This window comes from Ambystoma mexicanum, chromosome 6p (genome assembly GCF_040938575.1).
Source record: "Ambystoma mexicanum isolate Mex_15411 chromosome 6p, UKY_AmexF1_1, whole genome shotgun sequence".
Taxonomy (NCBI): Eukaryota; Metazoa; Chordata; class Amphibia; order Caudata; family Ambystomatidae; genus Ambystoma; species Ambystoma mexicanum.
The window spans coordinates 885,902,741-885,918,205 of NC_090935.1; the positions used below are offsets into that span (position 1 = coordinate 885,902,741).

Genomic DNA, 15,465 nt, shown 5'->3' on the forward strand with positions numbered 1-15,465 from the left:
AGCTATGGGCCCATCAACCCCATTATCCAAATTTACTGGGCTCGGGCCATCAACTAATAATGTTTGTGCGGCCCTTGGACTGGCTCTATCAATCCTTATTTGAGTATCTGTTCTACTCTTTTGACACGTGTGAAATCCAGGCTCTAACCACATTGAATTGTGTGCTTCTCCTTTGTTCTTCCCACAGCTTCTAGCTCTCAGGGCAATCAGCAAACCTGGAATGGATGAGCTTACCACGTGTAAAGGCTGCAATCCAAACTTCCCTTGGTGATGTGTGCATGTTGGGCACTGGTCATGGAGACATGGGCAAGCTGTTTCCCATGTAGCTCCAGGTGAGGCCGCCCTTTCCCCCTGCACAAGCTCCAATAGGGGTGAGGTTACCGAGCACAAAATAAAGTTTGCTTGTAAGTGCTCAATGCAATTGTGTGTGCAGGCGGAAATGGCAGCCTCACCTGGGGCTGCATGTGATACTTGCCCTCACCAACAAACTTTATTTTGTGCTAGGTAAACCACCACACCCCTAGTAGAGGGCTCCAGACCACTAGCGGAGGTCAACTACCACACAACAGAGCCCACTAGGGCTGGCTCAAATCCTTCTAGCTGTACAGCAAGAAGATACGGTGATATGGTACATTAGTATGGACACAATTAGATGGATAGCAAGTAAAGGGTACAGCTAACAGGATATGGAGAGGGGTGATACAGAGGGTTACAGGTAGGGGATGTAGGTGAGGGTGGGTAAAGAAGGTGCTAGGCTGGGTCAGAGTGATGCTGCTGATTATTAATCAGTGAGATGATCTTTGAAGAGACGTGTTTAATTTGCTTTTTTTAAATTGTAGGTGAGAGAACTGACCGACACTCCCTAGTGGGGGCTCCAGAGATTATATCTCCCTGCTTTCTATGCAGTCCTGTGAGGAGTGCAGTCTATTTTGATTCACAGTCTATCAAATCTTCTTGACTTTAAGAAGGATAATAGCACTGCGTCAACCTACTAACCGACCCTGCCATACTACACACCACCAAAAAATCCACTACCATCCACACCTTTTTCATCGACAAAATCAGCACGATTCACCAGCACATAGACACCCAACAGCTCTGCATCCACAGACCCATCTCACGTTCCCCCTCGCAAAATCTCCACACCCTGGACAACATTCAAGACACTCTCTACAGAGGACTTGGTAGAAACCCTGGCCGCCCTCAAAGCCACATCGTATACAGACAACATCCTCCCAGCAACCATCCTCAAGACCCTCCCCGCAGAAGCTCTCCTTCCCTACCTGTATATCATCAACAGCTCCCAAACTCAAGGCACCTTCCCATCGACCCTAGGGACAGGACAAATCCTCCATCTACTAAAGAAACCCACTCTGAATCCCGACAACCTAGCTAACTATCACACCATCACCCATCTTCCCGTCCTAGGTAAGATCATCGAGAAAGTGGAAGCCACACAACTGCAGCAACACATCGACACCAACAACCTCCTCCAAACTTACCAATCTGGGTTCAGACCCAGATGCATCACGTAGTCGGTAACCATATATGGTCAACAACTCTCTCAATATCCTTGACAATGGCCACCCCTTCCCCCTGGTTCTACTCACCTTCCCAGCCCATTTAGGCACAGTAGATCACCAGGCGTTGACAGACACCGTACATCAGCAGATGGGGATCGGTGACCTTGTCCTATGCTGGTTCAAGTCCTACCTCATCAATCGCCATCAGTTTTTTCAGATGGACTCCTCTAGATCACCAATGCTAACCGTCACCTGTGGAGTCCCGCAGGGTTCCATGCTCTCCCCACTGATCTTCAATCTATACATGGAGCTGCTGGGAGCCCTACTAGCCACACACAAAATCCACAAACACCAACACGCTATTAACACACATCTATAACTCAAGATTGGCTCCATCTAGGACATCCATAGGCTCAACACCTGCCTCTCGCGGATCCAGTCTTGGTTGCCCAGTGCATACCTGAAGCTCAACCCCCCAAAATGAATTCCTACTCCTCACCAACAATGCCAAGCACCCAGACATAAAGACCTGGCTATCAACCATGAACCCTGAGAGCGTCACATCCGAGCTCACTTCCTGCGCCACGTCCCTCGGGTTCCACATCAACAAACACCTCTCCTTCAAGACACACATAGCTAAGAAAACTCAGACAGCTTGGTATCAGCTCTCTTTCCTGTGGAAGGTCAAGCACTTCCTCCATCCGGACAGTTTCAGATCCACCATTCAAGCACTGGTGGCAATGCCCTCCTTGAAGGCCACCCGTCATCCTCCATTGTGCCCCTGAGAAGTGTCCTGCACGTGGCTGCGCACCTCATCAAGGGTCTACGCAGATGCGACCACATCACCCTGGCACTCATCGACATTCACTGGCTCCCACTGCACGCACAATTCACCGTGGGCCTCAAGTCACTCAGCTACCTTGCGGAGAAACTCAGCATTTCCGGTGGACAGCACACCAGCAGGAGCCAGGACATGTGCAGACTTGAAATCCACTGCTGCAAAAGGAAAGGATAAGAAAACAAGCCTTCTCTGCCTACGCCCGAAGACTATGGAACCTCCTCTCTGTTAGCATCAGACTCGCCTCCACGCTCCTACAATGCAGAAAAGAACTCAAGACCCACCTCTTCAAGGAGTTTCTCCTCCTCAACACCTAGGCCATCACGTCACTGCCTGCGCCACCTGACTAGCTAGACGTTGTCCGCACCCTCCAACTCCCTGCCATCCTGTACAGCTGTACCTCTCCTCTGTGCCCCTCTGTATCCTACCCACGCTGAATATCTGTTCTACTGTTAACTCTGAAAAGAGCTCCGTTATGCATCTGTACTGTTGTATACCTCTCTAAAGCTCTCCGTTGTGTAGCTCTATGTATACCTCTGTAAAGCACTCTGCTGTTTCTCGAAGCTAGGTCTGTGATCTATAAACACTATACAAATAATAACAATAATAATAATAATAATTATATATGTAAAAGTGAAAATGTGTGTGTTTGTGGGTTTTGTGGCTTTGGGTATGTTCCCTATTCAATTCCACACCATTTCACCAATCTGCACCAAATTTTGCCCAGTCGCCTGTTAGGACCCTCCAGACATTACTTGCTACATGACATTTGAACACCCCACCCCTTTCCCTGTATTTCAGCAAATGTTAACATTTGTGGATGGGTTTGTGGCTTCATGTATGTTCCCTATACAATTCCACACCATTTCACCAATCTGCACCAAAATGTGCACATTCACCTGTTAGGACCCTCTGGACATTACTGGCTACATGACATCTGGACACCCCACCCCTTTCCATGGATTTCAGCAAAACCTAAAATGTGGGTGTGGCTTTGTGTATGTTCCCTATACAATTCCACTCCGTTTCACCAAGCTGCACCAAATCTTTTACAATCACCTGTTAGGACCCTCCAGACATTACTGGCTACATGACATTTGGACACCCCACCCCTTTCCATAGATTTCAGCAAAAGTAAAAATGTGTTTATGGGTTTGTGGCTTGGCAAAGCATTGTTCCTTATACAATTCCACACTGTTTGACCAATCCGCACCAGATTTTGCAGTTACCTGTAACTAGGAGGGAATGAAAGCTTGGGCAACACTGGATATATCAGTTAGAAATAATAATAAAACCTGTCTCTCCCAATCCCCTGTAACCTCAGAACGTGACAGGAAACTTTAAAAAAGGGTGCCATCATTCCTGATAGGTTGTCGAGGCACAATAGGTTTCATGAGTTTATTAATGATAATTTGGTACTGCACCCTACACCATTCACCTGTACATATGGTGCTCAATCTATATAATGTGCGCATTAGACTCTGCGCCATATGACGCGGCGCCCCTGTCCATGACACACTGCAATAGATCAAGCGGAAAACACCTGCTTATATTCTCTGACATAGATTACACTGCACTCTTTCACCAGACCTGCCTCGTATCCAGGTTTAGCCTGTGGTCGAAGTGTACGAAAAGAAGGAGTGGAGTTATGTTCCCTACTGGCCTGCCCCCGCTCCCCACCATCCCCATCGCCACGCCCCCTTCCACGCACAATACAAACCCCCAAACACATGCGCCTGCTGTTTAAGGGAACGTTTAAGTGCAAGTTTCAATTTCTTCCTACACTTTATTTTATAATGAAACCATTCCGGAACGGTTTCTTATTTCAATAAAAGTATGGGAACAGTAAAGCTTAATTTAAAAAAGTATAGGAGCACCGCTCCCGCCCACTTCGATCACTGGGTTGAACCCGGAGACTGCGGGTTTCCATACTTTCTGGGTCTCTGGGGAAGAGCGTGGCGTCTCCGCAAGTCCCAGCAACAGTGGCCAATCACATTAAGGTGTGGGTGGGGATACAGTATAACAAGCAATCCCACCCATATCTGTCATCACACCATAGTGTTTGCTTTATTTTTAAACACATGGCCGGGGTAAGTGGGCAGAGAATAGCAAGGACAGGAATGGCAGGGACATCATTTAGGGGTCGCCAGAGGTCGCAAGTGTGACCTCTGAGGTCTCCCTTGCAACCTCATTTTGTGTGTAATGCAAGCTCCTGGGTTGTGTTCAGCACCATGTGGCTCTTTACTTCTGGAGTGGCTGGCTTTCTTGTTTAGGCCCCTTAAAAAAAAGAATAAAAATAAGAACAGGAGTGCCACATGTCTAACACTTTCAGCACTGACCCTAAATAAGAAAGAATGGGAATACCAAATAATGTGTCCTTCTGGAATTCTATACAATAATTGCTAGACTCATTAAGAGGTTTATTTCAGGCACACTTCAGGGGGTGAGTCACTTTTTTTAGTCTGTTCTTAAACGCCTCAACTCAGCCTTTCATCCTTCTGAGGTCGATAAATGAGTACCAACACAGGTTGGGTGATAGTGGGTGCATATTTTTTCTATATAAAGTGCTTAAACGTAAGTGCTATATAATAACACATCATTATCATTTGCTTATGGACGTCTGCTTGCATTCACAGTAATTTGGTAATATGGGCCTATACACACTGATCTTAACGATACATATGGCGATACATTCTGATATCGTAACCATATTTTTTGTAGTGCACAATGCTATGTGATGCTACTTCCTGTTTTGTCAACGGGTGAAAGGTCGTGTTCCATCGCTTCCCGCAATATAACTTCGGGGTAGGGTCAAATGACATCACTTTCTGTGATGTCATCAGGGGTCAAGGGTCGTGTGATGTCACTTCCACTACTCCTGGCATTTTGGTGAAATGACGTCCTTGCATGTGGGCCGGGCAGTGGGCGGAGTCTAGCAAGTGGTTTTGAGGGAAGCATTGGGTGACCTCAATATACAGGTTTTTCTTTTTGGCATGTAGAGGGCTCTGTCTTTCACTTAGACAAATATTTATCAGAACCGAAATCCAGGCACCTGGGCACTTCCAGACAACCCTACAGTGATACAAGGCCATGGATATTGCCTCAGAAGCACTTCATAGATCTCACACTTAGAAGACATGTCACTTTATGAAGTCCAATTTAAATTTTGTATTGAGAGGCAATTGAACTATTAATTAAAGGGAAACGAATGTAATGACTCTCAGAGAACGGTGTTTATTCTATTTTAAACTAGCAAGTGCCTGCAAAGGTTGCCGTCCAGTTCTCGTGCTAGGAGTGAAAATGAGTGGTACTTACGTATACAGGATGGAGGTCCACACCGTACATTTCCAGGGATTTGGCAACTCCCAGGTAGTTTATTTCGGCCTCAGCTGGCACCTGCCCCCTGCAAAAGAACAATAAACACGTTTTATTTCTCGTGTCTGTACGGCGCATGCTCATCTGCCAAGGCGCCCGGAGGTGTGCCCAGCTTCTGAGTTCCAGCGAGCTCTTGCTTTTGAGCTTGCCGACTTCCGGCATGCCTGTGTGCTTTGGGCTCAATCTATCACCCCGCTCTATTACAGTCTGTCACATCAGCTGTCAGATGTGCGTAAACTGCCGCCGCAAACACTTTCACCTTCCCAAACCACGAACTCCCAGTGGTCCCCATGAACAGAGGCCTCGTCACTCATCACAGCCATCACCTTCCAACCAGAGCGGCTTCCAAGACAAAGCAGATGAAAGGGTTCCCTGCAAAAACCACGTAATTACTGTGAACTCCGCAAGGCACAGGCAGCTTCAGAAACATAACATCTTGCCTGCTGGCCTACTTGTACCACACCAGTACCTGGGCCCTATGCAGCAGGCGGGACACTGTCAAGGTATTACACACTACAAGTGCTTCATTTGGTGGGGGTGTTCGCCAGGTGTCTGCCCTGGCACTTATTTCAGAGCCCTGGCTCAGCTGGATCAAATTTGTGACCACATCATAATGTTTAAGCAGCTTTATTAGTTTAACTGTCAGTTGTAGTCACACAGAAAATAACAATGGTGTGCGTTGGCCAGAGTCTCTGCATTCTGGCCCAGCTCACTGTTATTCATGAGAATGATGACCCAGGTGGGCAGGGCAGTGCTAGCTATCCATTTTCATGGATAATAATGAGCTGGCACGGGGCAATGCAGGGCTCTCCTGCTGGCGATGCCTGCCCACTGCTCTAGTCAGCCTGGGTGACATTTGTGCAGCTACACTACTGTAAGCAGCACTGCCACCGCAGGGTAGGGTGCTAACAATAGGACAGTCAACAGACAGCAGCACCAACACAGGGGCAAGGCCATGTGTGCCAACCTCTACAAGATCACCGTGTTGCAGTGGCAGCAAGTTCATCCGATCCGTGAGGATTCTGCCTGCATGTGCCCATCAATTGGCCATGTTCACTCTATTTTCTGTGGCTAGCTGGTCAACATGTTCCACGTGCCACCCATACAATCCTCGCAAAATGTTAAGGATGAGGATGTATTTAAGGAAGCACTTAAACATGTATCTTATAACTTAAATGTGTCTTAAATTTCAGGTTATGTTGATTGGGTTCTGCAAATCGCACATGGGCCGTAGACAGTGCACCCATCACCCTCAACGAGCAAGTGGGAGTTGCAGCTTTAATCCCCAATATGTTGACACTGTGGGGAGCAGCCGTGGCTGGTGGGGTATCAGTGGGCAGGGGGCTGCCTGCCCCGATGCCTTGTAGGCATGCATGACAGTAAGCATTGCCATTCGAAGCTGTTTCTTTATTGTCTTTAAGTTATTATATCACAGCTGGTTATAACATCACAACTGTCTGATTAAACTCTAATCCTGTGGTTGTAATGTCATTGAACATTTACTGATTGGAAGGAAAACACGTAAGAAACGGCTGCGGCAATAGGGCTCCCATCCTACACTCTGAGGAAAAGAGCCTGAGTGCGTTAACTACAAAAAGCAAGAGGCATCGCTTCTAAACGCTACACCACTTTCCCAATGTCGAGGCATCTACTGACTGCTCTAAGTGGAGAAAGGATAGTCACGCTCTCATTTTCAAGGCCAATACCCCCCTCTGTCCCCATCAAGTACATGTAAGGGTACACTGGCTGTATTTAAGCATACAGCTCAAATAGGAGGGGGCAACAAACTGAAACACCACATTCATGACAGAAATAACAGACATGTTTAACTATCTTCTGCTGCTAGGCTTCTGTTATTGCCAGACTTTGCACAGAGCTGCCCTTTGAGGTCCGAGGACAGCACGCGGGTGGATTGCACTCTGGACTCTTCCTGTAGGCCTCTGTTTGCAGCCTCTAACATCCCCTGTGGTCCCTCCTCGCCAGGACCAATGAGGACGGCTGCAATGTGATGTGGTCTCATGGAACCATCATCGCCAGCGCCCCGATATCATCACAAGCATCCATTCCCATCTCCCCATGGGTCTGCCCCGATGAGATGGTCCCTCCTACGCTTGCGCTGGTGGACTAACAGGTTGGCTTCTGGCATTCTGGGAAGTGTCGCTTCCTCCGCCTTCCCTCAGGCGATGAACGAGGGGTCATCCACTAGCAATGATTGAAAAGCATTAAACCCAGACATTAGGATTATTTCACTTTTTGGAGATGCTTTCCATTGAATGTATAATTTGTGTCCTGTTCCTTATTGGTGGTTACCCGTTTTGTACATTATTTTGTATTTATTTTCAGTTCCCTGGAAGTACTGCTCAGTTACTGATAGCAATGGCTTCAGAGCTTTAGGCGCTCTGATAACGAATACACAGTCATCCGCACAGAGAAGAGCAGGAAACACGTTCCCTCTTCTAGCTCTGGGACATCAGTGAACTCCATCAATTGCTGGAATAGAAATTGCACAACGAAAGGACCAAATGCCATTCCTGTTTCACTCCCATATAAGTCTTAATGTAGTCATTTCGTTAAGACCGATTTAAACTTACATACAGGTATTGTTTTAAAGCATCATCATTATTTGTATGTGTGGCTATTGCGCGTGCGTGTGCGCGCGTGTGCGCGTATGTGCCTGTGCTCCATATTATCCTCTTGTAGCTTTGCCAAGTCTCCCCCTGTCAATGGCATTACATGGCTTAATATAGTCCAGACAGGCAAGATATAGAGGCGTTCTATTTCCAATGCTATATTTCTTAATGAGGACAACGTAAACATCTAGTCACCCACAGAAGGTTGTTTTCGAAGCTGTTGTATACAGAGAACTGAATCTTATGTTCTATGGCCCACATCCATTAACTTGATGGGCTGTAGGAGCCTTGTTTATTCTTATTTCCTCATTTATACATTCAAACTATTAAGCTAATAACCCAGAATGCTGAGAATATTTGTGTTTCTGGAGAAACGTCTTAAAGGCCACTATAAGAATCAGGGTCCTGCACACTTTCAGGTCCCTGGGATATTTTGTTGTTATCCGTATTTGGACGGCACCGCATTGGATGACAGGTCCTCAATTCCGTTTGCTATCTAGTCTTGATTAAGCCAATCACCCTCATCATTGTGCTCTCTTCTCTGGAGTTGGATTGGATCCTCAGCCTGAGGTTTTTCTCAAAAGATCCTCCATAAGTGAGCTATACTTTGGTTCCCTGTGTTGTGCCTCACTATCTGTTGGAGAGTTTTGTGTGTTCTTTGCTACCAGCATCCAGAACGTCATCCAGCGTTCTCTTTGGGTCTCTCTGCACAGTAGAGACACTTATGTGTGTAATACTGCCCTTTCATTTGCTGTTATCAGGGTTTTGCTTTTCTGCACTCCATGACCGTTTCTACCTGGGTGGTGTTGTCTCCTTCAATCTTAACACCAGATTGTCCTTTATCTGTCTATACTACAAATCAGCCCAAAACCTGAGCCTTTTATGTTTATGTTGTTTATTGAGTGTAAATGTTGGCCTTTGGGGGCATCCATAATGGCGCTCAGCACTGAACTACGTGCACTTTCGCATTGTTATACTGCTGGGGCTACAAACAGGTCTCTGATATGGGATCAGGCTGAATAAAAGAGGTTAGAAAGGTAAACACTTCAAGGGGATTAGACTCTTCTGGATAGTAGCTAAAAGCTGGAATTCCAGAGAAGAGGGACTGAATAGAAAACAAGCAGTACCCCCCACTACACACTGTTCTTTTGGTATTACAGAGGTCAAGATCTTTGGAATGCAAACCACAAATTGGGATGTGCTTTGCCATTTCCAGGGGGAGAACAATGTGGGATGTGGGTACTCCCTGATCATCTGCACAGACTATACTCCCCGCCCCATTCACCCTCTTGCATCCTCACCTTTGAGTGACAGGATCCTGTGAGTGTTAGGGCTCATTGGCAGAGCATATCGCTCTGAATGTGTCTCCTCTCACATTAAACACTCCACTGAATTGCCAGTGCCTCTTACGAGCCACTTCACTGTTACACTAACTTGACGAGCTGCATCATCACTCTCGGGTGCACGCTGCTATAGGCAGGGCTCAGAGCACAGCTTCAGCCGGAAAACAGTAGCGACTGGTTTTGCTCTTCTTTGCATCAAATATGCTATTGCTAAAAGGGTCTTTACAAGCAAGTGGTGAGGGATACACTCAATTTTAGATAAACCCAGATAATCAACAGAGACGGTCCTAGCAAGGTTTGCCACTTCAACTATTAAGTGTGGCATGTGTACATCTGACGAGTGCCATGACTAATTCACCGGATGCATGCAGCTGAGAGGTCCCTTCTGGGAAAATGTTCCGTTTAGGGTGTGATTCTCCCCCAGAATATACAGCAATCTTGAGTGACAGCTAAACTGATACATGAAGCAGTCACCCCATGCGCAGGGGTGGAGACAAAATCACTAATACACTTCAACAGGGATTGAACCATAGACGACCTTCTTGCCAGCACGCCAACTCAGCGGATCTGCACCATGTATACGTGCCAACAATATAATCAGAGGGCTGCAAGGAGCATATCCCATTTTCTCTATAAATAGCAAAGATTAAAAACTATAAAACCAATATTTCTTCTTAAACAGAATCGTATACATTAAAAACTCAGTACCCACATGTGTGCCATCCTTGCGAAGGTAAACTAAAGCGGAAAACAATTCTTCAGCAACTGAGACATGCACTTGAGGGGAGAATGGAAAGGAGGTATACCCGTTATAGCCATGCCTCCTAGGACTATATAATTACCCAAATAAAAACAGAGCAATGAAAAGGATGATAGACCTAGCGTGGGCTCTGACCAAACGTCGGCTAGCGATGACATGGAAAACCAAAGATGGACCAAACGTGGAAAGACTTGAAAAGGTGGACCATGGCAGAAACAGCAGTCTGGTACGAGACACTAAGAAGAGGAAGGAAAGAAAGCTCCACAGATATCACATCATGGAATGCAATAGTACAAGGATTATAAACCCCCCTGAAATACGTCAACTAAAAGACTCATCCAAGAGACAATAAGCACAAAACACCTGAGAAGCACACATTATCCAGGATCACCAATGTACAGACGCATACCTGAGTCCCCAGCAGGGGGCGAAGGCAGCTTCTCAGCCGTGTGGAGGCTCGGAGCGGGTATAGCCCCGCTTCGAGCCTTCTCATTGGCTGAGGGGCTGCCACTCCCCCCCGGCGGGAACAATGTCCGTGGAATCCTGGGCGAGGGATTCCCTGCCGGGTAATGCCCCGGCAAGGAGCAATCAGAATGCTTGTTTCATTCTGATTTAGCCCTCGCTGTATACTAAGTAAGCATTAGTACCCGGCGAGGGCGCAATCAGAATGAAAGAACCATTCTGATTGGCCCTCGTCGAGGCATTACCCGGCCAGGAATCCTTTGGTCTGGATTCCACTGCCGTTGTCACCGGCGAGGGGCGTGGCAACCCCCCAGCCAATGAGGAGGCTCAAAGCTGGACCATCCCCGCTCAGAGCCTCCCCATGGCTCAGAGGCTGCCTTCGCTCCCCGCCGGGGACTCAGGTAAGGCCACAGGGCCCATAGTTATAGGCCTGAGCTAAGGGAGGGCCTTAACCAAGGCACCGGGGCATTACCCGAGTCGGTAATGCCCCCGCCGCGAGGGTCATATTGCTTTTAGTACCCCGGCCCGCAAGATCTGCGTGACTGGGGCACTAAAAGCATTTTTTTCTGTCCCGAAACGTTTCAAAAACAAAAGCATTAGGTAAGTGTCAGGTGATATGATATATGATATGATATGGCATTTGTAACGCACCTATACACAAGTGTTTCAAGGCACGACGAGGCAGGGAGGGGGGAACAAGGGGAAGACAACGATCCTACTAGGCCAGGTGTCATTTAGATCGCGCAAGTGCAGGGGTAGGGGGAATGGAAAAAGTGCAAGGGGAAGGGGAGGGGGGAAGTGCAGTACAAGGTAAGTAGAATAAAATAAATAAATAGGGCCAGCTGGTGGCAAGTGCAAGGTAAGTGCAGGCAAGTGCTGGGAAGGGGGACTGTAGGGATACAGAGACAGTCCCGCAGTGCAGGGGTTGCCAGGGAGGCAGTGCAAGTGGAGAGTGGCTGGGCCCAGGACCGAGGTCGGTGAGAGTGGCCCAGTTGCAGATTCAGTGCAGTTTCAGTGAAGAATTTAGCAGGGGAGAGGGAGAGAGAAAGCAGAAGCAAAGAGGAAGGTTTTGAGGTGCTTCCGGAACCGGAGATGGTTCTCCTCAGGAATAAAAAAAAAACACATACCCGAGTCCCCGGCAGCTTCTCAGCCGTGGGGAGGCTCGGAGCAGGGATGGCCCTGCTTCAAGCCTCCTCATTGGCTGAGGGGCTGCATTGCCCCCCTGCCAGGGAAAAGGCGGCTGGAATCCCAGCTGAGAATGCTTCTTTCATTCTGATTGCGCCCTCGCTGAGTACTAATATGAATTATATGTGTGTATCCTTAATTGATGACGCATACAACAACCAACAAGCCACTTGGCTCATCTTGTGTGTACACCTAAACGCAAACAATCAACTACATTGCACTTCTTTGATGCAAAGATAGTGGATCAAAGGAAGGCAATGAGGCGCATAAAACGACGAGCCAGGCGAACGAAGAAAGAAGAGGACATACTTTGAAGCTCAAATAGCATCAAGGAACTACAAGAAATGGCTCTTTGCGTACAGACGCAACCTCTACCAACATGATGCAGAAGCAATGTTGAGAATAGTATGCAGGAGACGAGTCAGAGACTTTTGGTCCCTCAAACTCCTCCTTGGGGACCACTGACATCTCTCAAACAAACAACGACTAGGAAGATGTCTGGATTACTCACTTCGGCTCCTTATACAAATAGGTTGGAAAACCAATTATAGACATGACTGCAAAGAATGCAACCTATTGGGACATCCCTTTTGACATGGACACCACAAGGATGAAAATACAGAAGGTGTCTGGCTCTCGTGCCCCAGGGCCAGATGGTCTCAGTAATGCAACATTAAAAGAACATCCGGAGGAGTGGGCTGGGTTCATTAAACTCCTCCTGGAACGTATCCTGGAAACTAGAACAATACCAGATTCATTGAGCAGAGCTATCGTGGTCCCGATATTCAAGAAGGGTGATAGGGAAGATCCCAAGAACTCTCGCCCAATCGCCCTTCTTTATGTTATCGGTAAGATCTTTGGTTCTTTCCTTTTATCTCGACTTGCTGGCTGGCTGAAGATCCATGGTTGCAACAACTCCTTTCAAACGGGGTTTCAAAGAGGGATCGGTGCAGGTGCCAATATCTTGATACTCAGCCACTTGAAAGCAAAGGTCTGGGATGGCAAGACCAAGATTTGCCTGGCTTTCGTTGATCTTGTCCAGTCGTTCGATCAGGTGGGCCGTAGACGATTGTGGGGCAAGTTGGCTAAAAAAAGTTGCCAGAACCTATTCTCGCCCCTCTGAGAGCACTACATTCAAACACATTGATGTGAATAAGATTGAACAAATCTAGACTTTATCAGCAGAAATACAAACTTCTTGAGAGTTAAAACAGAGCTGCCCTCTAGGACTGCACCTCTTTAACATCTTCTTGTCCGATGTTGGTGGCGCACTGGACATGGCAAAAAGCTTTCTTCCACGTTTTGGCGGGACTCAACTTGGGAGATTACTATACGCAGACGACCTAGTTTTACTAGATCACACCCCGGTAGGTCTTCAGTGTCAGCTTGACCAACTAAGTAACTATGTGTAAGAGAACGGGCTCCAGATGAACACGGAGAAAAACAAAAATTCTTGTCTTCCAGAATAGCAGAAAAAGTAAGCAAATACCCACACTTTCGCATGGTATCTGGGGCACACAAAGATCAAACAAGTCTTAGCTTCAAATACCTTGGAACATGGATTAATAACAGCAACTCCGAAGCCCCGATGGTGGACTTGCTGAATAATAAAGCAAAAGCCTTGTCGAGCCAGGCCTGTAGACTAAACTGGAAATATGGGTGCTTCACACTAATCCCAGTAGTGGACTTTTACAAAATGAAAGTCGTACCAACTCTGACCTGCGGCTTGCAGGCAATCTTGAAATTGCCCCCCAAATTATGGTTGCGGCTAGAGGGGCTCTTTTGGAAGACGGTCATGAGAGTTTCTAGATCCTTACCCATGTCCATCCTGAGAAGAGAGATCGGTACAGCCTCCTTACAAGCAGCTGTGGAGTGGAAACTATATGGGAAATGTGAGGGAGTTGCAAGACAACAAATCTTTGAAATCATTAATAAGGAGATGAGTCAACGTTCAAACGGACCCCTAAACAGTTGGGTGAGCACAAACAACCTAAAATTAACCCATTTAGGCTGTACTACGGAGGAGCTCCTAACAAACCCAGGTAGAGTAAAAAAGAAATTATACGACATGGACTGGATAACAACTTTGGGCCAAGTCTTTACCTACAAGTTGCACCATCAGTTGGACCACAAGGTTAGAAAATTGGTCATTCTGTGTAAATACCTCAGACAATTTCCGAACACACATTTCAGAAACCAGTTCTTGCGGATAAGACTAAACCTGCTCCCAACGAATGAAGTATCATCTGCAAGATCTCGGCGAGATGAAAAACTACAAGTCAATGTCGGTACTGCTCTGAAACTGACAAACAACAGTGTTTAAAACATCTTCTGCTCTTTTGTCCCGGGGTCACTGAGTTGAGAACATTACACTTCGGTGCCTTGATTAAGCTTGTTCCCTCGCTATGCCCAGAGGACTGGTGGATTGCGCTAACAGACGGAGAAAAGGTTGCTCGAGTCCTCTCTGTGTGAACTTTATGAACAAGGTCCTAGAAATGGACCACATGCGGGGAACCCCCACCACCTCGAGCTGAAAGGGGTCGCAGATTGAAAGATATTCACAACAGGAATTAATTAAAATCAAGGAAAGCCTGGCTTTCTCGTTTTGGTCCTGGCAGACGGGAATTCAGACATTAACGAATGGAAGGGAAATGTGGGATATTTCTTTATAAAAGTTTTATATTAAACTAACACAATAAAAAAAATGTAAAACCAATTATATGTGTTGTCGTTGTTATTGCCATAATAGCCTTGGGCGATTTTGTGCAGCTTGTTGTGAAGAAGAACATGCACAGCAAGCATTTGCTCTCTGTACCCCACCATTTATTGGAAGCCCAAACAAGTACTGCCGAGTAGCACAATATTTTAGGACTTCTATGTTCTTCCTGCTGTCTTCTTTCTGGTGCCCATGCTAATTGGCGCTTTCTGGTAGCCGGGCAAGTTTTCGGAACTGGAATTCCTATAAAAAGACAATAACACAAAGACCAGGTGTTTTCTCTAGGTAATACATGAACCAGCCTTCTTTTTTAAAAATATTTTCCTCATGCAAGAATTGCTGCCTTCATGTATTTATTTAGTTTTATTACAGGCCGAAAACCAAGCAGGCATCAGGGCATGACATACATACATTCATTCATGAGTATTGACTGGAAACCACAGGGGGTTGCAATAACAGGCTAGCGCAGTTTTGCATGTCATGGTTTGCCAACGAAGCCCCTGTTGAACTATCCTCCCCCTCCAGGAAAGCTGCTGCCCCTTCTAGAAGAAGTAGTCCATGCATATTATATGGCATTTATAATGATATGATATGGCATTTATAACGCGCCTATACACAAGTGTTTCAAGGCAC

General features: G+C 46.7%; 1 protein-coding gene across 6 annotated transcripts in view; it reads right to left on the reverse strand.

The window, feature by feature from the left end:
* Positions 1–15,465, reverse strand: part of EPB41L4A (erythrocyte membrane protein band 4.1 like 4A) — a 1,024,616-nt gene that overhangs the window by 611,733 nt on the left and 397,418 nt on the right. For all 6 annotated transcript variants that reach the window (XM_069625493.1, XM_069625495.1, XM_069625491.1 and 3 more), the window contains exon 7: positions 5,677–5,764. In XM_069625493.1, the coding sequence (XP_069481594.1) occupies positions 5,677–5,764 (88 nt within the window). The remainder of the gene's footprint in view (positions 1–5,676; positions 5,765–15,465) is intronic.